At 52.6% G+C, this 26630-nt stretch overlaps 8 protein-coding genes across 8 annotated transcripts; 4 read left to right on the forward strand and 4 right to left on the reverse strand.

Annotated features, from left to right (window-relative positions):
• Positions 1 to 266: 266 nt before the first annotated feature.
• VTN00DRAFT_9548 (uncharacterized protein) lies at positions 267 to 2577 on the reverse strand (the record flags this gene model as incomplete). The annotated part of the gene is made up of 6 exons (XM_069436520.1): positions 267 to 464; positions 520 to 607; positions 659 to 1118; positions 1181 to 1528; positions 1603 to 1684; positions 1747 to 2577. The coding sequence occupies 6 exons, from the start codon at positions 2575 to 2577 to the stop codon at positions 267 to 269; spliced, it is 2007 nt and encodes a 668-aa protein (XP_069285133.1).
• A 3933-nt stretch (positions 2578 to 6510) lies between these two features.
• VTN00DRAFT_9549 (uncharacterized protein) lies at positions 6511 to 8267 on the reverse strand (the record flags this gene model as incomplete). The annotated part of the gene is made up of 2 exons (XM_069436521.1): positions 6511 to 7160; positions 7220 to 8267. 2 exons carry the CDS (start codon positions 8265 to 8267, stop codon positions 6511 to 6513), a joined length of 1698 nt encoding a protein of 565 aa, XP_069285134.1.
• Positions 8268 to 8890: 623 nt separating this feature from the next.
• VTN00DRAFT_9550 (uncharacterized protein) lies at positions 8891 to 12071 on the forward strand (the record flags this gene model as incomplete). The annotated part of the gene is made up of 5 exons (XM_069436523.1): positions 8891 to 9043; positions 9105 to 9202; positions 9561 to 10710; positions 10771 to 11440; positions 11506 to 12071. The coding sequence occupies 5 exons, from the start codon at positions 8891 to 8893 to the stop codon at positions 12069 to 12071; spliced, it is 2637 nt and encodes an 878-aa protein (XP_069285135.1).
• Positions 12072 to 12695: 624 nt separating this feature from the next.
• VTN00DRAFT_9551 (uncharacterized protein) lies at positions 12696 to 14283 on the reverse strand (the record flags this gene model as incomplete). The annotated part of the gene is made up of 4 exons (XM_069436524.1): positions 12696 to 12950; positions 13016 to 13468; positions 13521 to 13867; positions 13929 to 14283. 4 exons carry the CDS (start codon positions 14281 to 14283, stop codon positions 12696 to 12698), a joined length of 1410 nt encoding a protein of 469 aa, XP_069285136.1.
• Positions 14284 to 16284: 2001 nt separating this feature from the next.
• On the forward strand, positions 16285 to 17163 carry VTN00DRAFT_9552 (uncharacterized protein; the record flags this gene model as incomplete). The annotated part of the gene is made up of 2 exons (XM_069436525.1): positions 16285 to 16720; positions 16811 to 17163. 2 exons carry the CDS (start codon positions 16285 to 16287, stop codon positions 17161 to 17163), a joined length of 789 nt encoding a protein of 262 aa, XP_069285137.1.
• Positions 17164 to 18288: 1125 nt separating this feature from the next.
• Positions 18289 to 22144, forward strand: VTN00DRAFT_9553 (uncharacterized protein; the record flags this gene model as incomplete). Its single annotated transcript, XM_069436526.1, has 7 exons — positions 18289 to 18516; positions 18577 to 20230; positions 20284 to 20630; positions 20686 to 20756; positions 20809 to 20898; positions 20984 to 21010; positions 21064 to 22144. The coding sequence occupies 7 exons, from the start codon at positions 18289 to 18291 to the stop codon at positions 22142 to 22144; spliced, it is 3498 nt and encodes a 1165-aa protein (XP_069285138.1).
• A 1066-nt stretch (positions 22145 to 23210) lies between these two features.
• VTN00DRAFT_9554 (uncharacterized protein) lies at positions 23211 to 24030 on the reverse strand (the record flags this gene model as incomplete). The annotated part of the gene is made up of 4 exons (XM_069436527.1): positions 23211 to 23295; positions 23360 to 23519; positions 23585 to 23867; positions 24016 to 24030. The coding sequence occupies 4 exons, from the start codon at positions 24028 to 24030 to the stop codon at positions 23211 to 23213; spliced, it is 543 nt and encodes a 180-aa protein (XP_069285139.1).
• Positions 24031 to 25010: 980 nt separating this feature from the next.
• On the forward strand, positions 25011 to 26352 carry VTN00DRAFT_9555 (uncharacterized protein; the record flags this gene model as incomplete). The annotated part of the gene is made up of 2 exons (XM_069436528.1): positions 25011 to 25695; positions 25766 to 26352. 2 exons carry the CDS (start codon positions 25011 to 25013, stop codon positions 26350 to 26352), a joined length of 1272 nt encoding a protein of 423 aa, XP_069285140.1.
• Positions 26353 to 26630: the final 278 nt, after the last annotated feature.

The following is a 26630-nucleotide window of genomic DNA, read 5'->3' on the forward strand; positions in this document are numbered from 1 at the left end:
CCACCCTGCAACACAACTAACCTCGCATGTAAATCATCGATTGTCGTAATCAGCAGTATCAACACCCATCCTCTCTGAGCAATGATAGTCCCAGTATCCAGAACCGTCTATCAATAGCTGTAACGTACAAAGCACTGCCTTATCATCGGGCCAGCCAGAGATCACTGGATCAGAGTGATCAGACGGTTCGATGATCATAATACACGTAACAGGAATGCACCTAAAAGTATAGGCAGTAACGAGATATGTGGAGGCTAGGCCAAGCTCTAGCCTCTCTGTGCACCGCGTTGCAACTGCTGGCCGATGCGGTAGGCCTCTGTGCCGTCATCGATGATCGTCTCCTTGAACCACGGGTGCTTGAGAGCTTGCTTGGCAGTGATGCGGTTCTTTGGATCGTAGACAAAGATCCGCTGGAGCAGATCGAGGAACTGTCTGTTGAAGCTCGTGTTGGTGGGGATGAACTCCTAGAGTCTGTGTCAGTGACATGATAGTAGAGAGAGAAGGGTTAAGAGATCTTACAGTCAACTGCTTCATAGCCTTGACATATTTCCGCGAAGCCCTTGTAGTCTCCTCGTTCGGATAATCAAGTTTGTTGCGGTTGAAATACCTGCCGTGGTCAGTATGGTGTTCATGTTTAGAAATTGAGGATGCAACATACTTAGCCGCCTGATTTTGATTGCTGCCCCGTCCTTGCTGCACTTGCTTGACAAGCTTTGCGTCAATTTTGGAACCACACACAGCCTCCATCATGGCAAGATGTTCAAGGTTGTCATGGGTCTGGAATAGAGCATCCCCTGTATAGAACTCCACCAGGATGCAGCCAATACTCCAGATATCGCAGGGGAAACTCCAACCGAGATTCAGAATAATCTCGGGGGCCCGGTAGTGTCTCGTAGACACAACTGAAGAATGGTACTCATCATCGAAAGTAGCAGACCCGAAGTCAATAAGCCGGATCTCACTGTCCAGCAGTACACGTCGTTGACGTGCGTTCCTGTTGGTTGTGTGGGAGGACGAGGGGATGGTTCGGTTGTAGGTGAATGTTTGATATGCATTGTTCACGAGGAGAATGTTCTCGGGCTTCAAGTCGGTATGGATGAGGTTAAGGTCATGGAGGACTGCAGAAGAAGTCAGAACCGAAACTTATCACCAGAAATCACTGAAGAGGGGTAAAACTTACAGGCAACGCTCGTAAAAAGCTGCCTTGCAAAGCTCTGGATCTGGCTGCTGGGAAACGGTACGAAGCCGTTGCCTTTCAAAAAGTCGAAGACACTTTGTCCCAGCAGATCAGTGACAATACAGATATGATTGCGGAAATCGAAACAATCTCGCAAATGGATGCACTTGTTGCGATTGGTCTTGTCGTTTGAGGCCAGGGTTGACAACACTCGAAGCTCAATCCTCGAAGCATCCCGGTACTTCTGAACTGACCGGATGATCTTAACAGCACATCGGGTCTTGCGCTGTTTGTCATAGGCTTCAACAACTTTTCCGAAGGTCCCCTGGCCGAGTAATTTGATAATTGAATCTGTCACCGGTCAGTATCCGACGTCCAACACGCGGTCTCGTGCGATGAACGAAATGGCATGAGATGAAACTTACATCTATCCGTCAAATCCGTATCCGGTTGCACAATGTAGTGACCATCATCGTCATCGACCTTCTGGTTTTTTGAGTATGAATACTGTATACTGCATTAGTATCGCAAAGTGAATGTGATCCAAATTTTTCAAGGGCATCACTTACATCGCGAATCACTGGCACATGCACGTCTTTAGCCTTGATTGGCGGTTTGGGAGGGGGAATGTAGCTGAGAAAAGCATCACCAGCGGTCTCGAGTTCTCGACGTTTCTGCTCATCTCGAGCTGACTTGCGAGTGGTCACCCGCTTTCGCTTTTGGCCAACGTTGGCATCGTCGTAGTAAGCACCGTTGCTGGTACCGGCACTGCCTTGGGACCCGAGTGACGTCGGTGCAGTGGTGTGCAACGACGTGGTGCGGTCGGTCGAGAGTGACCCTCCCGAAGAGTCCTCGCCGTACTGTTGTGGGATAATCGAGTAGGAAGGGCGATCATAGTAGCCCAGGTCGTAAGCAGTCTCCATGCCCGTCCGCCTCCTCTTTCCGGCGGGCTGACTGAGTGCCGTACCATTTGAGACGGTGACGGTGGACGAGGAAGGCTGGGTTTGAGAGTCGGTCGCTCTCTGGTCTGGAGGAGGGGTGTCATCGATGACAATGACCTCCTTCGGTAACCCGTTCTTGTAGAATTCGCCCCAATCCGGCTTCTTCTTCCGGCCGCTCTGGCCGGATGGTATCGAGCCGTTGGTGGTCTGGTAGGTAGGCATGGTGGCTGCGGTCGTAGAGGAAGGGGGAGCCTTGGAGGATTGAGGGTAGGGGATGGTGGCAGTGGCAGTGGGAGTGTTGGCTGAGTATGCGTACGAGTTGGCTAGGCGGGACGAGGCTCCTGCGGAGCTGGTGGTCGGGTAGGATCCGTTGGTCTGATACGCCGTCTGGTGATGTGAATATCCATAGTGCTGGTGATGCGAAGGGTGCGCCGCCGTGGCCGTCGAAGGGGTCGACATGGCGGGCCAGATCCAGCCGGTCGCACGAGCGGCGGATGCTGCTGGAGGGTCGATGTCGTCGAGAGGGTCGAACGGTCGATGATGATGCTGGTGATGACGATGATGCCAGTTGCTCTGGGCGACTCGATCGGGTAGGGTAGAGTAGGATAGTCCGGGAAGCAAAACGGGAGGGAGATGCTCGTTCAAGGCAGGTTCATCGATGACAGTCGAGGAGAAGAAGGGGAAAGGGGATCTCTCAGGTCAGACGAAGCGTGGAGATGTCGTCGAGATGGCGACTCGTGAGGCGATCGGTCGGGGGGAGCAGCGCGGATTCAACCAGAGCCACAGTGTCTCATTTCCTTCAGCGGGGAGAGACGACGGACGGGGGCACCATTGGCTGGGGAGGGACAGAGCATCTGCTCGAGGGGAGAGGAAAGAAAAGACACAAAGACCTGGATGCAGGATGGAAGAGGCGGAACCGGGGGGATCGAGACGGGAATGGCGAAGTCCGACAGGCGCCTCGCGATGGGGATGGAGAGATGGGGATGGGGATGGGATGCGATGGGCTGGGCTGGGGCGTTGCCGCTCGTGCAGAGCGCCGTTCGGCTACGAGGACGAGAGCACACAGTTCCTGCTCACAAGTCCAAAGTCCGTCGATCTACGCCTCGAGTCTTTCCATCTGCTCTCCAGGGCCAGAAAAAGCGTCTCCGCCCGAGCCTACGTCCAGCACGTAGCGTCAGGCGGTCCAGACTCCTCCAGACACGCGCCCCGGTCTGACCTCATCCGCAGATATCTGCGTACGCCGTGGGATATAGATAGTATAAAGATACCAGTTTCGACCTACATAGAACATCCTCTCCGGTGGCGATGACACACTCTGCGCACGCTGCTCCTTTTCTCCTCCTGCGTAGTTACACCGTATGTCATGCGTCTGCTGACGGGGGCCGATCCCGTCCTCCACTATGACAGTCCCTTGCACGCTGCCACTGCCGGAGCCTCTACGGCGGGCGGCACACCTCATTCCTCACCCATTGTCCATGCGAACCCAAGGCATATCGGCATCGCTTATTTTTCCTGTTCCAAGACCAACGGTGGGATTTTCACTTTTTTCTTCTCGCATTCACTACTCTGGAAACGGAATTCCCGTAGGTCCCTGTTTTCAAGAATGTTTTTCCGCTCAAAACGGCCGTGCTATCGCGCCACCAGGCATGGTGATCTACGCCGTCTCTGGCATAGGTACATGTACCTAGGTAGAGACACAGTGCTGCGAATATGCTCCCAACACACACTGCGGAGTCCTCTCGCATTTTCTTTCTTGGTCTGCTTTTCCAGATGATAAGACCTGTCTGTTACCTTGGAGGTAGCCCGGAGCTTGCTACGGCAAGCGCGTGAAGCCGCATGTACCGTACAGTAATGTTCGCCTCGCGGGCCTGGCCGGTCAATTGAGGCTGCTGGTATCCTCTTCTCTGTCGCCCTAGGACGCCTGATACGGCCCGATTTCATCTATGGGCACTAGCAACAGCGATTGACTGCCGAGAACTAATAATTCTGCATCTACGATGGCCTCTAAAGCCTATTCCATAGACCCCCAAGTATGAACACATTCTTGGGTTTCAACCGTCTGTCTGAAGATCCGAAAAAAAAATCGAAACACGTTCCAAATGAAATGGAACGAGTAAAAAATAATGTTCCGTTAAAAGGGCAAGCCCAAAAGAAAACCAGAGAGATCAAGCAAGGCTGCGAAAGACGGTGAGCACAGAGTACATGCAATGGAAGCAGATTCGATGGACCTCATGCCGGTTTCCCTAACTACGGAGAAGGACTCGGACCCCCCATGTTTCCACTTTCCACCCTGCGAGTGCACAGGGCCACAAGCACCTGGGCAAGTGTCACTAACCTACTTGGGCCTAGCCTATAACCATTCGGCCGGGCATCCTTCCATACAGGTCACATGATATCACGTGAGCTGCAACATCTATGGAGGGGCTTCCCCGTTGCATCCACCAGCCTCCAGACGGCGGGATGGCAGGTCTCCTTACCTCGGTCCCTTGTATGGATATAATGCTCTATTAGATAGGATATCTTTGATCGATATCTCTCAATTTTTTCTATTCTTCAAGACATCCCCGGACCTCATCCCTCCAGTGACCTCATAGCCCGCGCCCGTCACCCGGCATGTTGGTGACGCAGCAAGGAATCTCCAAGTGCCCCCTCCCCCCCCGTCCACGTGGTCCCCCCTATTACGGTGCCTAAATTTAGGGGGCAGTCTTAACTAAAACCGAGGCACGGTGTAGGCGGTCTTTTAACTGGTGCGTTTAACCAACGCTGCTCCGCTCAGTCTTCGTCTACGTCTACCTCGCTGACCCATGCAGCGTCACCTACTACGAGGTACCTACCCAGGTAGATAAGTAAATGGACCTCTGTAGGAAATTATCCCAAGAGACATGGGTACAATACTTTCAGACATGACCGTCCCAAGAAGTGTAACATACTCTGCAGAATGCGGGATTTCAAACGTGACGGGGTTTACATCATGCGTTAGGTTGGCGGTTGAATACTACCTAAACTATGACCTCGCTATCCGTCATCAATAATCATCACCCCAGCCAACTTTAAATCCAGTAGCTGCTTTTCCCTTGAAAGTATGAGTTAGTAGCCAGGTCCCGTTCCGAATCGTGTCATACATGATATGATCCATGGAGATTCTATACTAACAAGACAAGATATAGACCTGCCCTGGGACACACTGTCTCTGGTAGGTTGTCGTTAGGAAAGATATGAACCTGGCCGGTGGTAGTCCGGTAGCTGTTCGCCTGCGGGGGTTTTATATCTCTTTCCTTGTAGGATCTGCTGTTAAACGGTGAATTCCTTGACGAGCTACCTACCTAACCTAGTTAATAAAGTCTGCAATTATTCCGTAAAATTGTCTTCTTTCTTCCTTACGGCGTACCACAACTCTCTTGCAAGTTGTGATTGATTGATTGATTGATAACATGGAGAGCCTTTACTGGTGTTAACGATGTCGATTTTCGAGGGTTTCAGTTTGCTGGTTTGCTTGTTGCAGCATTTCTCGTACTGTGCGGGATAACACCACAGGTACTGTACAGTGATGATTGAACTGAGTAGGTAGACTTCGTAGCAGAAAGCTAGAGTCCTTTGGGCCTAGTCTACATTCGGGGATGAAGGATACCGCATGTCAGGACCATTGTCATTGATGAAGATGTTGACCTCGTCGGGTAGTTGAAGTGGCTGTGTAAATTTTATCTGGTAGGCTTACGCCGATCCTGAAGTATGTCGAAACGTGCTTAATACCACCCTATGTTATTAGTTCGAGTCGAGATAGTGTTTGGCACGAGAGGTTAGATGTTGGAGCCTTCATCTCCGTTGGCGCTTATGGGTATCTACTTAAGGTTGCTACTTTCACTGTAGGTGCTGTGCGGTACAGTCGGTTACGTCGACTAAGGATCAACAACTAGAAGAGACACGGTATGCACGAGAATCGGAGATGCAAAAGTCCCCTATTATGTATGGAACTAATGTGATGCCGGCGGGACCTCACATGGAGAAACGTTAGGTATGCAACTGTCACCAAAAGCCTCAATCGAGTTCATATGCCAGGCCAACGCTTCGTCCCACTCAAGGGAAGATACCGTGAAGCGCCGTGCTGGCAGACCATAACCTGCCTGATATCTCTTCGAAAAAGAAAGCCTCTCCTCGTCCCCTCCTTTGGAACCTTGCGTAACGGGAAGTGAATCAACTGCTACCGTAGAAGAATGCAAATCAGGCACAAAGCTCACAGAACAGTCCCGGATAATAATAAAGATATTTCCCCAACGCCTCAAACCACGGTCCTGCACAGAAACCACGCGGAACTTCATACACAGCATCAAGCTTCTGGCTGCTTTCAAAGTGAGTACAAATAAAGCGAAACATAGACAAATATTTTGAGGGGGATTAGTCGAATCGGTCCTCTTTCAGATCCTTCGAGAAGGCCTTCTGCACATGCTTCAAACCTCTTCCGTCTTGCTCAAGCGTAAAGAGGATGTCCCGAACTTGAATGCCGGAACCCTTCTCTTTATCCTCTCGCCAGTCTCCAAGCCGCTTTATTGCAGCTCCTGGACCAGCGTCGCCGGGTCGCCCACCCTTGTCTGCTCCAGCACTGGGTGTAGCTGCGTTTAACCGTGGCGTAGAAAAACCACTACTCGAGGTACCCTGGTGCAACCACGAGTATGTCTTCTTGCTTCCGAATGCACGTCCAGACATCATGCTGTTAGTGGCCATTCGTGCAGTTTCGATAGATTGTTGGTGCTGCTGTGCCTCGCTTGCTCTGGCATCTGACTGCTTTTTGGCCTCTTTCTTCGATAGACCCTTCTTATCAAGACCTGGGGCCTTCTCACCGATGCCGCCAGTTGGCGTAGCGGCACTTGAGCCTGATACGTCAACAGAGCCCGCCCTGCTGGCACTGTCTCCCAAGATGGCATTCGCATTGCGCTTGGCACGCTTGGCCGCACGAGCCTCCTCGCTCGAGACATCTCTGTCCATAAACTTACGGTATTTCCCTGCGATCGGATTCGGAGGAATGTTTTCAGTTGCCGAGTGAGGACCTATGCAAACAGTTGGTTAGCATCCTGGAAATTCCTTGTCTCTTCAAGGTATGCCGTACGCTTGAGGGAAGCAGCTTTCGGGCTGGCTGCTTTCTCCACACCTGAGCCAGCAGGCACGGCCAAATCCTTCCATTCCATTGGCACTGCGCCATGCGAATGTGCGCGACGGCTCTTTGCCAGCGTGGCAGAGTAGTCGATTACCATCCGCAGCCGTTCCTCGCAGGCCAGCGACATGAGCGTAAGTATGTCGACAAGAGGTGCACCCTCTTGATTCAGAATCGTCTGGCCCTTACGAATGACAGACGATCCGTCCGGCCCGGTCACCTCAATCGGCTGGGGACGTCCTGGAACCGGATGGAACAAACCCTCGGCTGGTATACGCACTCCGAGTTCGAAACCACGCTTCTGCAGCTTCTGTTCCAACACTTTCGTAAGCAGGAACGGATCCTGCAGGTGATATTGTGCCCGTCTAGCTGCAAGTGTGTCTTCTCGCGTTGGCTCGTTGGGGTCTTTAAACGGAGCAGGCTGTTGGCCGGCAGGCTCCGTAGTAGCGACCGAATCTGGAGGTTTGGGCTGTGACGGATCGGTGAAGCTGGTCGTGGCGGATAAAGTTCCGGTCGTGGAGGGCTGAGAGGCAAAGGAAGCGTTCAGAGGTGGTTGCTGCTGCCGTTGTAGCTGCTGTGGCTGCGCACCAGGCGGTGTATAGCTGTGAGTGAGATATGCCTCTTCTTCCCTTACATCGATACCAGAAGACGCCAGAACATCTGTAAGCTCAGCTGCATCCGTCGCTTTTTCCACTGGTCGAGATGGAGGGCCCATCGAGCCGGGCGGCGCTGGTGCCGGTGCCGGTGCCGGTGCCGACGTGGAAGCCATGCCATTGACATTTGTGCCGTTCATTGCAGGTGGCGGATTCTGCGGGAGCTGTAGTGTTCCAAAGCTGGGGGATGCGTATGGAGATTGAGATTGTTGTGGGTGAGGAGAAAGGCGCTGTCGTTTCTGTGGAGGCGGAATGCTTCCATTCACGGGGGAGCCGGCGCCAGGAGAGGGTGTAGAAACGGGAGGAGAGAAAGGTTGCGAAGAGAACTGATGAGACTGGGTTTGCGCCATGGTGACAGGATATTGGCAGAGCTGAGATCCTTTGTGTGGATGGCGGGTCTGCAACGGCTATCGAGGTGAGGTGCCCGCGCGTGGATTAGTGAAGTGAGCAGGGCGCTCAAACCAGATCCCTCCACCAGCTTTGACCATCTCAATACCGCCTAGCAGACATTAGTAATGGGATAAGGCTCGACGTGAATGCCTGGGAGAGAAGGACAAAGGCGGATGGTGAGTGGGAGGCGCGCGGGACGTGGTTTGCGACGGTGAAGGCGAGCTTCGCGGATGAGGTTGAAGCCGACCTCAAAGAGCGCGCGGCCCAGCGTAGCTGCCTGTCACGTGGCGAGGTTCCCTTATGTAAGCCATCTCTCCGCCGAGCTGCGTTTGCTCCGGCCCCAGGGAGAGGCAACGGTCAAAAGCATTGTGTTTGACTGATTTATTATTCACTACTACCTCTTCAGACACTTGCGATATTTTACGGCCTCAGCACAATGGCTTGCCTGCGTTCCCTCTGCTCAAAGTGAGACTTACACAGTATCCCTGCCAGCGATCGACGGTCCTGTTCTACAAAGTACCTCATCCATTTGATGAGATATTTCTGTTGAGGTCAGATTTCTAGTGTACAACAGTGTCGCACTATGGCAACAAAGCGCAAGGCGTCTGCCATGACGGCGAACGTCGACGAGGAACCCGTCGACCCGTCGGATGAGCTTGCTTTTTACTGCCTGGGCGGAGGAAATGAGGTCGGACGGTCATGTCATATTATCCAGTACAAGGGCAAGACAGTTATGGTTTGTGGTCCCTTCTAGTGTCTCGGAGCCTTCTAAGACTTCCTGCTAACACCCGAGGTAGCTGGATGCTGGTATGCATCCTGCCAAAGAAGGCTTCGCAGCTCTTCCCTTCTTCGACGAGTTTGATCTGAGCACAGTGGATGTACTCCTTATAAGCCAGTACGTTAGATCTCCTTTCCTTCTTTATAGCGCACACATCATGTCTATGAGGAGAGAAGGGTACCCTTGGGTATGCTGCCGCAGCTGTGTTGGAGCTAGACCTCCGGCTCAGACGGCTAGTACTGGAGGAGGATCAATATTCAGCAACCCTGGACCCTGCTCCGCTGCATGTATATCAGAAAATCAATACAAAGTGTTCTCTTTGAGCTTCTTCCCATGTGTACTGCGTACGCTCCTGTATTCTCGCGCCCCCGTTGGGGTTATGCGATGCTATCTTCCCCCGCTTCCGCTGCCACCATATATGGGATCGATTCTCTTCTGCCGTGACAATAGCTGATAACGTGTCTCATCTTTACAGTTTTCATGTTGACCATTCATCTGCCCTTCCTTACGTCCTGAGTAAAACGAACTTCAAGGGCCGTGTTTTCATGACCCACGCGACCAAGGCTATCTACAAATGGCTTATACAGGACAATGTCCGAGTTAGCAATACGTCGTCATCGTCAGACCAACGCACCACCCTATACACCGAGCACGATCACCTGTCTACCCTTCCCATGATTGAAACGATCGACTTCAATACAACGCACACGATCAACAGTATCCGCATCACTCCCTTCCCCGCCGGCCATGTCCTTGGTGCGGCCATGTTTTTGATCTCAATTGCCGGGCTAAATATATTGTTCACTGGCGACTATTCCCGTGAAGAGGACCGCCACCTTATCCCTGCCGAAGTTCCAAAGGGCGTTAAGATCGATGTGCTCATAACGGAGTCGACGTTTGGTATATCATCGAATCCTCCTCGTCTAGAACGTGAAGCGGCACTTATGAAGACCGTCACCAATATCTTGAATCGTGGAGGCAGGGTGTTGATGCCAGTATTCGCTCTTGGTCGTGCTCAGGAGCTGCTTTTGATTCTCGATGAGTACTGGGAACGGCACCCTGAGCTACAAAAGATCCCGATTTACTATATCGGTAATATGGCACGAAGGTGTATGGTCGTGTACCAAACCTATATTGGTGCGATGAATGACAACATCAAGCGTCTCTTCCGTCAGCGCATGGCGGAAGCTGAGGCAAGTGGCGACAAGAGCGTCAGCGCTGGACCTTGGGACTTCAGGTACGTACGAAGTCTTAGGAGTCTCGAGCGCTTTGACGACGTGGGAGGGTGTGTCATGCTTGCTTCGCCCGGTATGTTGCAAACGGGAACAAGTAGGGAGCTGCTAGAGCGATGGGCACCGAGTGAACGCAATGGTGTCGTGATGACCGGCTACAGCGTCGAAGGAACCATGGCCAAACAGCTTCTCAATGAGCCTGAACAGATTCCCGCTGTGATGTCAAGGGTTTCGTCAGGAATGGCAAGAGGAGGCAGAGTCCCCACGACAGGAGAGGACGACCAGAAGGTCATGATCCCTCGAAGGTGTACTGTGGACGAGATCAGCTTTGCAGCGCACGTTGACGGTGTCGAGAATCGAAACTTCATAGAGGAGGTCGCCGCTCCGGTTGTGGTATGTATCCCTCAGCACCCGCCTGTGTATTATGTCGTGACCTAACTTGCTCTACCACAGATCCTTGTCCATGGAGAAAAGCACCAAATGATGCGTCTGAAGTCGAAACTCCTCAGCCTCAACGCGGATAAAGCCGTGAAGGTCAAGGTCTACACCCCTGCAAACTGTGAGGAAGTCCGGATTCCGTTCAAGAAGGACAAAATCGCCAAGGTTGTCGGAAAGTTGGCACAAATCTCTCCTCCTTCGGATCAGGATGATGGTCATCTCATGGCAGGTGTGCTGGTGCAAAACGGCTTCAATTTGTCGTTGATGGCGCCGGATGATCTCCGGGAGTATGCTGGTCTGACAACGACGACCATCACTTGCAAGCAGCATATCACGTTGAGTTCGGCAAGCATTGATCTGATAAAATGGGCCCTCGAGGGTACATTCGGAGCAATTGAGGAGATCGAATCCCCTAGCGAGCCGGAAGTCAAGAAGGAAAAGACAGAGGGCGATTCGGCCACCGGAGATGAAAGTGGAGAAGCAGAAAAGGAGGAACCTGCTGACGAGGAAATCCCAATGGAGGGCACACGGACGTACCTTGTTATGGGCTGCGTCATCATCAGATACAACGGTCGTACCCGAGAAATCGAATTGGAATGGGAGGGTAACATGGTGAACGACGGGGTTGCTGACGCTGTCATGGCTGTGCTCTTGACAGTTGAGAGCAGCCCAGCTTCCGTTAAGCGTAAGTGAACTAATCTCCCAGAAAGAGTTCCAGAAGCTATCGAATGCTGATAAATCAATTCACAGAATCGAGCAAACATAAGCATCATCACCATCATCATGAAGCGCCCCCGCTTCCTAACCCGCATGCCAATCTCAGCTCTGAAGAACGTTTCGCCCGTCTCCTCATGATGCTCGAAGCACAGTTTGGACCTAACATCGCCCCAATCGAGCGTCCACGCCTGCCGAAGAACCTGACTTCACCAAAGAACGGTGTATCGACTCCCATCAAAACTGAACCTGACACCGAAGCATCCACCCCAGGGGCGATTTACACCAAGGAAGAGGAAAAGGAGCGAAACGCGGAACTCGAAGAGGCAGAGCTCGCTCGTCTCCACGCTCTGGGCATCCAGGTCCCCGGGATCGAGATCAAGGTCGACAAGCAAGTTGCCCGTGTCTGGCTCGAGAATCTCGAGGTCGAGTGCTCGTACCCCGTGCTGAGAGACAGAGTCAGAGTTGTCGTTGAGAGAGCCGTCGAGACCGTCGCTCCGATGTGGGCTGAAGGACCGCCTTCTGCTCCCGTTGCGAATGGGAAGGGTGGTGCACTTGGCGGCGAGAAGAAAGCCGGACTTGAGATCGAGGCTGAGGCTTGATTTTGGAATTATTTCTGAATTCAAGCTTTCATTTACCATACCCTTTTTTCTTGTCCTGTTGTGCCGGGGATGTCGTTTGTATTAATAGCGAGTGTCCTTTTTGATTCTTCTTTTTACCTCGCCCCTGCAATGAAAGGTGGATGGCGTTTTCCTCTGCATGCCAGGAATTTTGAAAGATATTATATTTTATATTCTATCTTTGGCTTCAGTTATTGTTGCTGTCAGCTGTGTGAACGTGAAACTATCGACAGGAATCTTTATAGCATGAATGAATGGGGATTATGGATGTCAAATCTTAACTTCTAGTCAAATCCAATTTCACGCTCAAGTACGACGGTTTTCAGTGCATAATTTACTTGATAGACTGCCTTTTTATTGTCTGGTATTAATGCACTATCATCAAGCACTTAGTTCTTATGTCGAGTGCTCCGTCACTCCACCCGTCCTCATCCTCACTTCCCGAATTCTCAGGAGACTGCGACGTAAAGAATAAAAAGTAAAGATATATAACATGACTCCATGCGCGAGTCTTATTCCTTCCGTGATGTATATATGTACTGTACTACGTACAGTATATACAATTATTCCGCTTCTAACTTGGATCGTCCTAGGCTCTTATCGATCTTATGCCTCCAGCCTTCCAAACACGTCCTCCACAACCCTCGCCGTCGTGCTCGCGATGAACTCGATCTCCTCCTTTGTTGAGTTGTACGGCGGTGCGAGGAGGACGTGGTCCCCGCGAGTGCCGTCCACCGTGCCGGTGCCTGGGTACAGGGAGATACTGTATTCAGGTTTCAGGGCCGTCTCCTGAAGCCGGGAGGCTACGCCAAGCTTGGGGTCGAATGGCTCTTTGGTCTCTTTGACTTTGACGAATTCGATCTGTGGATGTGTGATTAGTAGCGAATTCTGCGGTATAGTGTCTACATATGGATATCAGAACATACTCCCCAGAATAACCCTTTTCCTCTGATATCTCCGACATTCGGATGGTCTCCAAGACGGATCCTGAGCTCATGTTCAAGCAGAGTCCCCATATTGCGGACATTCTCCAGAAGATTCTGCTCCTTGATAATCTTCTGCACGGTAAGCGCTGCGGCACACGAGACGGGATGTCCCTGGTACGTTTGACCGTGCTTGAACACACCCGTCCCCTTGTCCAGCGCATCCACGATCTTGGATGCGATTAGCACGCCGGAGACGGGCGCATAACCACCCCCGAGACCCTTGCCCATGGTCTGGATGTCGGGGACAACGCCCTCCTGTTCCCAGGCGTGGAGGGTGCCCGAGCGACCCATGCCGCACATCACTTCGTCGAGGATGAGGAGGGCGCCGTACCGGTCACAAACGGCTTTCATGGCAGGGAGGTAGCCTGGGAGGGCGGGGACGCAGCCTAGAGCCTGGAAACCTGGTTAGAGCCTGTCGAAGAATCTCCAAGAGTCAGATACATACGGCGCCAACAATCGGTTCCGCAACAAAGGCGCAGACGGTCTCGGGTCCAACACGTTGAAATTCAGCATCTAACTCCTCTGCAAGCCTGGCAACATAATCTGCGTCCAATTCCCCGTCCCGACGTCCACGGTAAGGATAGCACGGGGAGACATGCGAGATGTTGGGTAAAAGAAGAGGTGTGAATGGGGCACGTCGGCCAGCATGCCCGCCCATGGACAATGCGCCCAGGGTTATTCCATGGTAGGATTGTCTGCGAGCGATGAATCTGTGCCTCTGCGGCTGCGGTGTAGGGAGTTCGAGGAAGTATTGACGAGCCAGTTTCATTGCAGCTTCCATGGCCTCGGAACCTGTATTTGGTGTGAGAATCAATCGAACCACCACCTCGATGTATAATTAAGGTATCAATACCAGAGCTGATAACGAAGAGCCTTGATAGCTTTCCACCAGTCGACTCTACCAGGAAGCTGGCAAGTTCCTCGAAAGCCTGCGTGCCAAAAAAACCAGAGTGACAGAATGACAGTTGATTAATCTGGGATATCATGGCCTGGTTCACCTGCTCATTCCCATGGCCAAGGCAGGATACGGCAGCACCGCCTGTGGAATCGAGGAGCTTTTGGCCATCTTCGAGGAAGATGTAGCTCCCTTTCCCGCCAACTGCTTTCTTGGGGATTACATGTATATCCCGGTGTAGCACGGCGCTCTGCTTTGGAGGGGATGCTTTTCCAGTTTTGTTTGATGGATCCATGGCTCCAATCACAGTCATTGTGTTCGATTGAAACAGCGTCCAGGTGATCTCGTGATCACTAGAGATGAGGTATGTGGTTGAGGAATTTGGGTACTAGCCGCTGAGGTGTACGGAAAGATATATCTGTAGACATGCCAAGGAAGATCTTGAGAGAATCCCAACAGGGGAACGGCATCGCAGATACGGCGCCTTTCGAAATCATGTCCTCCATACAAACCCGAAGCAGGTCTGCCGTTGTTGGTTTACCGAGGGGTCATGCGGGGATTGGTGGCGCGGACTAAGGCATGATCGGGATGCCGACGGGAAGAAGCCGAGACGGCCATTGGTCTTTATCGCCGCTAACTTGTGCTAAAAGGAAGGTGAAATGCGACCTCGGAAGAAACGACCTCCACTTGAAGGAATGAGATATTATCGGTGGACGATGATTGACGGAAGAAAGCGGAGTTGAGCGGGATGTCAGATAGGATTGTCGTTCTTGGGGCGGCGTGACTCCGAGGCTTCAACCAGCATGCCCAACGGGTGCATTGTTGGAGTCAAGCATTATGTAACCCTGTGATACGATCATGTAACGGTGCACGCTGGTAGAGTACAGGAAAAAAAAATTCAGAGGTGCAGATCTATACGTAGCTAGGTAAGTCTTTCCTGTGTCAACCTACACAGTAGTGGTACTGCATACTGTGATATAAATAGGGAGGAAATAGGAGACCACGCCTCCAATTGGCAGAGCGCATCTGATGACTCACAGCTCGAGACATAACCATAAGCTAACCAAGTTGTCTTGAAGTGCTTCGCTGGATTGAGACCCAATTCCCCGCTCGAAAGCTGCAGCAGAGGCCAAGCGGCCGTGTACAGGCTTTGGGCTGTTTTCCAAACCAAGCACCCGGATGAACGTGTTCTTCGTGAATGCTGTTTGTGATTAAACAATTTTCCTTCGTTCCACCAACCTGCGCATTATGAAGCTGAGAAGTCTAATCAGGCATTATGTCGGACGAAAGCTCCTGGCGTTTCACCATATCAACAGTTCCCATCTCAACGTCTCGGGGATTAGTGAGTGTCAAGAATAATATTACTCAGCTGGTTATCCTTCTGTTTTCTTCATGTTATCGTGAATGGTAGTGGGAATGCCTCATGCTTGCCATTCTATGCCCTGACGGCGCTTTATGAGCCTTTGATATAGGAACAACAAAGCATGGACCTCCGAGTGCAGTGGGTACGATCATCCTGCGGTGATAGTTACAGAAGATACGGAAGAATGAACAAATAAGTCGATATTGATGGCTGACATCTGATCTCGTAGCTGACATCATGGACGGGCCTTCAACAGGCTTGCGAGCAATCCATCCTCCGTTGTGTCGAAGAAGGAAGGGTTCCATCATAGATCATATAGTACAGCAGATAGCGTATTTCAGTCAGTGAGATCATGAGAATCGACATGGGAAAGCCTTCTGCCACCAAGCATTAGATGTACAATATACACTGTGCACATATGTCACTTGAGAAGGTCCTCGCGGGATGTTATGTGACCTTCCCTATTTCCTGACGCGAGATGATCATTTATTTGTCGGTTTGCCGGAATGATTATGTTCCTGTAGGCGGATTATAGATTATAGACAGGATCTTCTAGTAGATGGTGCTATCAGCTGCCATTGTTTAAGGTGAGAAGACATTGTGGAGAGGTTTCAGGGTACTATAATACCCAAAACAAATTCCATAAAACAAAACAAAACATGATGGTATCACATATTTCTGTGATGACACCTTTAATGCAACTGTTAAATGATGGGTGCAAGTGATGAAAAGTCAAACCGGGTAAACAGAGGGCGGACACTAAGGCTCCGCTCCGCACCCCGACCCACTGAAAGCTACTGGGAGTTCCGCACAGAAAGGCCAGACTACGCCCTCCGCCCCCGTACGCTGCCACCACATCAACCAACGTCTCTATTCCCCTTCCGTGCGCTACATGGTCTGATCGCGCTTTGACAACCGTCCCGCAATCATATATAACACAGTACCATAACCATGTCGCACCACGCGCGCGTTGAGGAGGTCGACTCCGATCCCGAAGAGGTCGCACCCTCCGAGTCCAACTTCAACCAAGCCCGCTTCGCGCAGGAATCCATAATCTCCCCTTCGATAGTTCCTGGCCCGACATCGTCATCTGGTGGTGCAAGACCTCCGACAGAGCAGCGCCGGGAGATTCCCAAGCACTGGCAGTGCTTGTATCCGGTGTACTTTGACAAGACGCGCTCGCGCGCGGAGGGAAGACAGGTTGGGAGTGAGCTGGCGGTGGAGAACCCGCTTGCGAGGGACATTCTTGATGCGGTGCAGATGCTTGGTCTGAGGGTCGGCTTCGAGCCCGAGAAGCTGCACCCGAAGGACTGGGCAAATCCAGGAAGGGTGAGGGTGTTGTTGAAGGATGAGAATGGCAATCTGATGAACCCTCAAATTAAGAACAGTATGTCACACTCCTACTATATATCCTCTCACTACATTTACTCGTCTTCTATTATTGTTTTTTTTTGGCATTTGCTAACTGCTCCTCCAGAACATCACCTCTTCATCCTCGTCGCTCAGTACCTGAAAGCCCACCCGACCACCGAGGAATCGCCCTACCGTCTGAGGATACGAGGTTTACCCATGCCAGAGAAGCTGCCTCCTGCTCCTCCAGCACCACGGGGTTGGAAGATCGGCAAGATCCTCCCGATACATTCTCCCGCATACAGCGGTGGCGGAGTCAGCGACAACCCCTTCAAGGAGGCCATGGCCGAGATGCAGAATTTGCAGGGTATGCCTGGGTTCCCCGGGATGCCGAACATTCCGGGAATGCCAGGTATGGGCGAGCCGTCGGGTGCTGGTGGCGAGAAGAAGAAGAAGGAGAAAAAGAAGGGGAAGGCATGAGCTTAGTTGTTTATAACGAAGATCTTGATACTGTCTTTTTCCATGTCGGGTTGCATTGCATGGCGATGGGCGTTTGTTCTCTTTTTTCTAGAAGGTTTACCACTGGACGATATCTGTATGGGATGAAGACGGAATCGAAGAATCAGGTCTTGTCAAAAGGATTATCTCTGGAGATGGGACTTTTGCCAACTCTAATCGATCTCGAATTGAGGAAGGAACTCTGTTTTCTTGTGTTGATCTGAGCGATACGATTATAGCGCATTGTTGGTAACTGCCAACCAGGAGGGACATATCTTTTTCGGCTTGAATCTGTCGCGGTCTCAGCAATCTGCAGCTGGAATTTCCCACACGCGCAGAATTGATGTGGACTCCAGGGTTGACGTCGAATTTGCCGGTTTGTTCTGTTCGATGCACGTACTTCTTGATGTAAAAGGAAGATGGCTTCTGGAGGATTATCACATTGACAAGAATCCTGTCATGTCCATATATACCCTATTTTACATGGCTCTATAGGGTGGCGTGACACACCTTTTGATACGTAGGGCTCAGTATTCTAATCCTAGTGACTTTGTCGCATGACAGTGGCCTTTTAATACCGCTGAGAATTCAGCAATACGTAGTTACGGTATGTCTTCAGTAGTGGTGTTACTTGAAGCGTAGCTTTTTCGCCAGCACTCCTAACGCTCAGGGGTTTAAACATAGTGAAGCCCGCCAGACGCAGACGCCTGCGACGGAATATGCTAGCTGCATGCAAAGCTGATCAGGTCTTGAAGAATTGTCGAGAGTTGTTTGCAATTGGCCGGCTATCATACGTTATCGCCTCCGATAAGCCGAGCTAGCCCGTAAGTTACCCCAGACTCGGATGCGCGCCGGGCCTGGACGGGCGGAGTCGTCGCCCAAGGTTGCTGACATCGAAAACCGCCTCCTCCGCGCGAGCCTCGAGAAGAGGAACATTACGCCAGGAGTCCCGTCGCTTCACTCACCAGCGTGTCTTCCATCCTATGGATTGGATGGCCTCGTCCAGTGCCTATCCATCCTACTGTTTGCCTTCGATGAGCTGAAACCCGGAACGCTCCCCGTTCGTGCGATGAAAACCCCGCCGCGAGTCACCATCTTGAAGACAGGATGATTCCCAGTCCGACGAATCATCAGACCGACTACGGGTTTGCAAAACAAGATAGCACGTCCCCGTTTCGCTTCGACACTCTGCACAGAATACCCGGCGCGTCGGTTTCCAAACCGCCGTCCAGCAGCAGAGGCGGCGGCGGCGCTGCAGGAGGGCGGCAGATCACCCGCAACCGCGCCAGTTACAGCTGCCACACGTGCCGGAGGAGGAAGGTGAAATGTGACAAGGTATTTTTGCCCCCAGGTCCTTTGTCTCATGAATGGATTCGGAGGATTGACTCCTTCCAGGTCCACCCTGTCTGCGGAAACTGCCTGAAAAACGGAGCGGAGTGCGTCTACGATGCGGTGCCGAAGAAGGACACAACCGGGCGCGTTCAGAGCGCAGATGGCAGCAGTGGTCATGGAGTCAAGCGGAGAAGAGAGATGTCCAGGCCGCCGGAAGGCGATATCGATGACGCGCATTCAATGTACAACAGTTTGAGAGATGCGGCCGCGTCGCAGGACCCCCGGACGGGATCGCATGCGATCGAAGCGCGGCTGGATAAATTGACCTCTATGATAGAGAGGCTGAGCCGGACGAATGGACCGCTCTCGCAGGAGGATGTGGACAGACAGATCTGGGCGCAGAATCCAGATCTCGACCGTTTCGCAAGGGATCGGCGTCAGGGCGCGCTCCGATCCAACGCGGCTTTGGGAAATGGACACGGTTGGAAGTCGTCTCCTCACTCTCGTCAGCAGAGCCCACGTCGTAATGGAGAATGCAGCGGTGACGAGTTCCCCGTCCCTTCTGGCCACGCGACCGACCTTGTTGACCCTGTTGGGAGTCTTAACCTCGGCCACCTGAGCCTCGAAGATGGCGGAAAGTCGAGATATGTCGGAACGACGTACTGGGCTTATATATCGGATGAGATAAACGAACTCAACCAGCTGCTCAGGGATCAAAACCGGTCCCATGATACATCGAATGATGTTTCTAGCGAAGAAACAGCGGCCGAACAGGGCATGAGAGCCCCGGCAAGACACTGGAAGTCTTCCGGTCGAAGCGGCACCACGCGAAGCAGACGCAGGTCGTATACTCGGAGCGACCACTTCCAAAAGTCGGTTCTTTTTCCCTCTGGCGATTCTCCTTCTATAAATGACAAGGTCATCGAGCCTGAAATGCTCGACCATGTCCCGACCAAGCGGCAAAGTCATATTTTGTACAAGGGCTTCATGTCTGGCGTCCATGCCATCAGTCCGGTCCTTCACCCTCCAACGGTCCTGAAGATGTACAACGCGTTTTGGGACTGGTACGATTATAGCAGTTATTCGGGAGAGCCGTGTCCGGACCCATCCTTTATCCCGTTGCTGTACGCCATCTGGTATGGCGGGTCCGTCACTATCTCGATACGGACGATAAAGGCCGAGTTTAACGTCTCTTCCCGGTCCGCGCTGTCAACAACATATAATGACGAGGTGACCCGGTGGTTGACAAAGATCTCTTTTCCGCGGAGCCCGTCACTTCGGGGACTTGCCGCTTTTCTTATTGTCCAAACTATATTGTCTAAGGAGGAGGAGCCCCTGACCAGTAGTCTGTTCATTAGTCTTGCGTTGAGAGTGGCCCAGACGATGGGCTTGCATCGGGATCCGGCGCAATTCGGAATTGAACCCTGTGAAGCAGAATCTCGACGCCGGGTGTGGTGGCATATTGTGCATATGGATGGTGTGGTCGCCATGTCCAGCGGATTGCCACCTTTGGTCAGCGATGAGAACTACTGGGATGTTCGCATGACAAGTGAGGTCAAGGACACGCTTTTGGGGACCCCTGAGGCCAGGAACTATGAACAGTTGGTCGAAAGCAACTTGCGGCGACCGGATAACCCGGACGAGCCAACGCTCTGTGGCGGGCCGTCTATGGTGAATGTGTATTACCTCTCCGCCAAAGGGAAATACACCATGGCTCGTAAGTTCTGCCCATAGACTTGGGAAATACAATGTCGTATTAACTATACTCAGGTGCTATCCGCAAAATCCTGAAGATCCAGCTGGGCACAAGGCCAGTTACACGGAAGGACATGGAGGACTTGAGATCAATCCTTCTCGACCTTCAATTCAAGCTGAATTCCCTTATCAACAGGATTCCTGAAGTCAAGGGTTCGGCATATAATCGTGAAGGCAGCGTCGGGTATTCTGGATCCGACCGATCCCGGTCATTTTCGTCCCGTTCTCCAGTGGAGGTGAAGACGAGCAACACAGAGCTGCCTGGGGAGGGCCCATCAGGCTGTCCGGAGCAGTATCACTCACCAACGCTCGTTGCTTTCCACAAGTGGGCGAGGATACTCCTTTCTTTGTTCATCGATAAGGTGAGCATCCTGAAGATGATACTAGGTTCGGATATCGACTAACTCTTCTTCCCAGGCCTTTTGTGTTGCATATCAGCCTTTTTTGAAGAACGCCAAGAGCAGGATCTGGCCAGCAGCGCGACAAGGGTAGGGTTCCCAGTCACGGTATTATCTTGTCCTGTGTTTCTGACTGGTGCAGCGCCCTTCGGCATTGCCACGGATTCATGGAGAAGTTTATACTTCTCGCGACAGATCCTGACTTCCAGCCTTTTCAATGGAGCTGGCCTGGGTAAGTTATCCCCCTCTTATGATCAGGCCGTGAAATATCTGGTCCTGCATTATTGATCCTGAACTGAGGCTAACATGATCTGTAGGAACCATCAACCCATGCATGCTACAATGTCAGTCGAGTCCCTTTCTCGCACAAAATGAAAATGTATCTAACGATTAACAGGATAATGTTAATCGACCTTTACGAACGGCCTAACAGCCCTGAGGCGTCCAAGTCGAGAGCTTTCGTCGACAAGATATTCTCGCTGTCGGGGCCCGACGGAGGCGTCGTCGGGGGTGAAGACGGAATCACCACTTCAAGACCGCTCAGAGACGGGGGCCGCGAGGCATGGGATATGATGCGTCGACTGCGCGAAAAGGCATGGCAAAAGGCCGGTCTCGATCCGCATCAACTCTGGACCGAGCAAGCCCAGATCCAAGCGGGCGTGGTTTCAGCTCCGGAGGACTACCACGAAGCGCCCCATTCCAGCTTCGCGGACCGCTACTACTCGCTCATCAGAGACAACAGCATCCCCGTGGCCTCCAGACCGCCGACGGCGGAAGCACCTCGAAGACCGATCATTGTAGACCGCCAGCTGAGCGATTTCAACAAAACGTTCTACAACATGACCCGCGCTCACATGCTGCCCAACCCTGTGCCGTCACGCTCCTCCCCGCACAGGTACTCGTACCAGCTGCCTCCGCTTCAGCAAGGCCCGACCTCCGCCCCGCGCACACCGCCCCAACTCCCCCCTCCGCCAACGCCGCCGCAGTTCTCCATCCCCCATGCGGTCCTCAACCCCCGTCTGGATTCCACCCTTGGCAGTCCCCCCGCCGTTCCGTCTCCCTCAGACAGCAGCATGGCCGATCATCCAGTCAACAACAGCAATCCCCTCGCTCACATCATGACCACTCCTTCCTCCTCCTCCCCGTCCGTCTCCTTCCTTGACCATGCTCCTCCCGCGAACATGAACGCCAACAGCAACGGCAACGGAAACGCCACCACTATGGCCGCCGTTACCGCAGCAGCAGCATCAACCCCTCCCTCCATGGTCGACCCGAGCCTCAACTTCGACTGGGACCAATGGGACGCCGTCTTCGGACAACATCTTCCCGTTGCAGACGAGTTCATGGAACTGGACCCTGTTGCCGGGTTCGGATTTGGTGATTTTGGTGCTGCTGATCCCGGTGCTGGCGCTGGTATGCCAGGTGGTCCGGGAGGTGCGGGTCCCATGGGAGGAGGGAACTGGGCGGATTTTGGATGATTGATATGATATCCATCGGATCTTAGTTACTTTGTTCTTGGTCATATCTACTTATTGGTTATCTATATACCTCCTATACCTATCTGTGTCTGAAGTTGAGTTTTAATTCCTCTTGTTCTATTTTTTTTTTCTGTGGAGGATTGGATTGGATCGTTTGATTGACTAACACATATTGCATATTCCGGCTGATGTATGTATGATCTGAGTGAGCTACGTTACGTATGTACTACTTTTCAATTTGTATTACATACCTAAGGCATCAAATGATATCAATGTTAAGGTTGGACCCAACCTTCCGGGCATGTCCATGCATGTGCATGTGAATGTGGATAAGATAGGATACTAAGTGTAGGATGGAAAATACACGTGATGTCATTGGATACGAGTAAAATGGGGTTTCTCTGTTTTATCTCCAGTAAGGTTGCGAGTTTTCAACAGCTCAACTCGAGAGGATCTCAACTCAGCCTTACCAGACTTGGAAGTTGTGCTCTCTATGGATCCGATCCATGGATGCGATGGATCATTGGACCAACATTCTATTGCCGGATGTCTTTTTTTCTGCCGCAATTTTGCCTGTTTCTGGATCGGGTATGATTCAAACCGGATCCACAGCGCAATGGAAACGGGAAGATGATCACTTAAGTGGCATTACATTTCTCTACACTCTACGCTCTATCACTTTTCTTAAAAATGGAAAAGAGAACGTGTCGCAAACGCGTTGATTTCTATATCAAGCGGTAACTGGATATACCTGACTTGGAACAGCCACGGGCCGCGCGAGGCAGAAGGTGCTGGCTCCGGGCGCGACAAGATAAGTAGCACTAGGACGTAGTAGACAGCAATAGATTCGTGAAACCGTGAATTCTGATGCGTGGCAGATTCGGATGGGTTAAGGGCGTAGGGGAAACAAAAGGTGAGGTAGGAGACACATGGACAGCAGGAAGATGGCTTGGCAAGGAAAGGGCGTCTGTTTGTTCAAACAAGTCCTCCCGAGTCCTCCCCCAAGGATGGGGAAAGGTGCTCACGTCCCGGCCAGCACTTGTTTAGCAGAAGGGGAATCGCAAGTTTAGACCTTCATCTCCTCCAGACCGTGCTTCCAGACAGTGGCGTACGGTGTTACACCGTCCTCGCGGTAGTCAATCAGGACGTGCCTGTGGCATTGTTAGTACCTGCTGTTCGAGTAAAACACCGTGGGGACACGAGAAAGGTACATACATAGCGTCACCGTCCATGGACGCGCCCATCAGGACGTCATAGTTGTCGTAGTTGGCCAGGATCTTCTTGACAGCACCGGGGGCGCCAGCCTGGAACGCCTTGATGGTCTCCTCCGAGGCACCCTTCTCCTTGAGCTTGTTGTTGACCTTCTTGACGTAGGCTGAGGGAACTATCAGCGGACTGAAAATAAACACGGAAAAAAGGTAAGTGGGGGCATGGACTTACCTTTCAGGTGGGCCTTGAAGGCGTCCTTGGAGGGCTTCATGCCCTCCTCCGTCTTGAGCCAAACGAGACGGAACTGGTCCTCAACGTCGTAGACCAACTTCGTCTCGCCCTCGCCGCCCGCGTCTTCATCCTCGCCCTCGGCGGAGGGGTTGGCACCCTCGAGCGCGAACTCCTCATTCGTCTTCTTGAGGTACTTGCGGCAGTCACACTCCCAGAGGACACCACCCTCGACCTCCTTGAGTTGGAAGGTGTCGGAGAGCACCTCGTCTCCGGAGAGGATGTCCTGTCAAAGTTTTGACATGTCAGCTCTTCATGTTCTTTCTTTTGTGCTTCACATTTCTCGTTCTTGGGTGCGATGCACGGGGAGACGCGGGGCCCGCTAAGGGCCAGCAGGAAAAAAAGAAAAAAAAAAGTCAGCAGGGTAAACTCACCTTGTAAATGATCATGATGGCGGTTCGCGAGAATCTAAGTCACACAAACAAACGACAGACGTAGATGTAAACGGGCGGTAGAGAAGGACCAAGAAGAGAGGGATGGGGAGGAAAGAGATCTGGCCGGAGGGGAATTTGTGAAGTTTTATGCGGCGTTGGTGGGGGATCGAGGGGGCGAAGGGCGCTAGGCCGCTTCGGGGCAGGGGCAGCGTTCTGGCGGGCGACGCGGTGGTGGCGACGCGGGCGTCCATGGCAAAGAGATCTAGCCTCTAGGCCTAGATGCTGCTTGCTGTCTTTCTCTGCTCTGAACCTCTGCTCGGCTTCTTCTCTACGTCGTTCCCCTCCGTGGCCACCACCGGAGCAAAGCCGGCAGAAAGGGGCTGATTAGATCGATCAGATAAGCCCGGAGGCCCGTCTTCCCGCGTGCCGCCACGTCGGTTCCCCCTGACTTTACGGTGCTGCCTGTGCGTCTCCATCTCTTTTCTTCTGCTCATCTTTTCCCACTCTCGACCTTCCCTCATTGTGCTCTCCTCTGCGCCCGTACCGCCCTAGAATCTGACCTTCTCAGGCAGATCCTCGTGGTCTCGGGGATCGTCTGCTGCGCTCGTTTGTCACTAGGGCCTCGCGCTCAGACGGCAGCCCCGACACGGCTCGCTGGTCGGTCTGCACTGGCGCCTGCTTTGTTGTCCAACAACCGCCCCATAAGGAATCTCGTCGCCTTCGTTTCACCTCCCTGTCCACGCCTTTCCTCCCTCGTTCAGCCTTATCCTATCGTCTATCATCCCCCTGTTCCCTACTACGCGCCGTCGATCCTCGTGTCGCACCGTCCATCTTCTGTCCTCGTTGTCCTCCGTGGTGTATTCTTAGTCGTGAATCCATCAACCGTCCTCTGAGTTGCCATCGAAGAACCTGTACAAAGAGACCGATGTCCCCCGAGTCGTGACGCCTACCCTGATCATTTTGTCGCCAGATACACTCTCTGCTCGCCTGTCAACATGGCGTCCAATTCATCGCTTCCGCTCGACCTCCCACCGCTCCCCTCGTACACCTTGACTCCCCGCCAGCCTCTCCTGCCGCCGATACCTGACAATATCCTGGCGCTCATCCTGCCAATCGTCGCCTACTGGACCGTGTCCATGGCCTTCCACTTCATCGACATCAATGACTATTTCCCTCAGTACCGTCTGCACACTCCCGCGGAGCTCCTCAAGCGGAACCATGTCTCCCGCTGGGACGTCGTCAAGGATGTCATTCTGCAGCAGGTGGTCCAGACTCTCGCTGGTCTGGTCGTGGCGTATTTCGATGCTCCCGAGTACATCGGTAAGGAGGAGTACGACGTGGCTGTCTGGGCCAGGCGCATCCGTATCGCCCAATTGGCCCTTCCACGCTTGCTGGCTTTGGTAGGCATCGATTCTGTTGGTCTGGCGAAGAATCTGACCGGGCATCCTATGCTCGCGGGAGCCCTTGCCGGTGGTAAATACCCGTCCCTGACGGAGACGGTCATCCTTGACACGGGCGCGGAGGTGGTCGCACCCGCCTTCGCGAGCTGGGAGTTGTCCGTGGCCAGTTTCATCTACTGGTACTTTATCCCTGTTCTGCAGTTCATCTGGGCCATCACCGTCGTAGACACCTGGCAGTACTTCCTGCACCGGGCCATGCATCTGAATAGATGGCTCTACGGTTAGTGCTTACCCATACTCTCACTGCAACATCTTTAGTAGGCATTTTTCTTTGGTTCTGACTCGAGTAGTGACGTTCCATTCCCGCCATCACCGCCTCTATGTACCGTACGCGTTTGGGGCGCTCTATAACCACCCGGTTGAGGGATTCCTTCTGGACACCGCAGGCACGGGCGTCGCGTTCCTCACCTCCCGTATGACCAACCGCCAGAGCATGTGGTTCTTCACGCTCTCCACCATCAAGACTGTCGACGACCACTGCGGATACGCATTCCCTTGGGACCCGTTGCAGCACTTGACGTCTAACAATGCGGCCTACCATGACATCCACCACCAAAGCTGGGGCATCAAGACCAACTTCTCCCAGCCGTTCTTCATCTTCTGGGACCGACTCATGGGAACCCAGTGGAAGGGTGACGTGTCCCTGCGGTATGAGAAAGCCCGGGTGGCTGCCCAGCAACAGATTGATGCGGACGACGCCAAGCGCGCGGAAGCTGAATCGACTACCGCGGCAACGACTTCCGCCGACGTCCGGAGCAATGGAAGCATCACCACCGAGAAAGAAAGAGACACCTGTGCACGAAACCTCCTTCGGAGCAAGACCCAGACGGACGGCTTGAAAGGCGTCAGTCATGGGGTGACGGGGAGCGTTCTATAGAAGTAGTCACAGCTAGTCTGCTTGTCTCTGGAGTACCGGGAGTGGCAGTGTCGCTCTTGTTGCCGTTGCAAAACCGCTAATTGCCCGTCTTGGAGTTTCTGGACGTCTTTGTGGCAGTACAGGGTAGGTTTCTTTTGTACATTTCGGCTGCTCTGAAGTCTCTTTTAATTAATACCGGCCCCGCGCCGATTGCAACTCCGTACAAACGGCTTTTACACAGCGTTCCTTCTCGTGATTCCTCTTATTTCCGTGTCTATTTACACGAGAACTTGATCTAA

This window comes from Thermoascus crustaceus (genome assembly GCF_041956765.1).
Source record: "Thermoascus crustaceus strain CBS 181.67 unplaced genomic scaffold VTN00scaffold_7, whole genome shotgun sequence".
Lineage (NCBI taxonomy): Eukaryota > Fungi > Ascomycota > Eurotiomycetes > Eurotiales > Thermoascaceae > Thermoascus > Thermoascus crustaceus.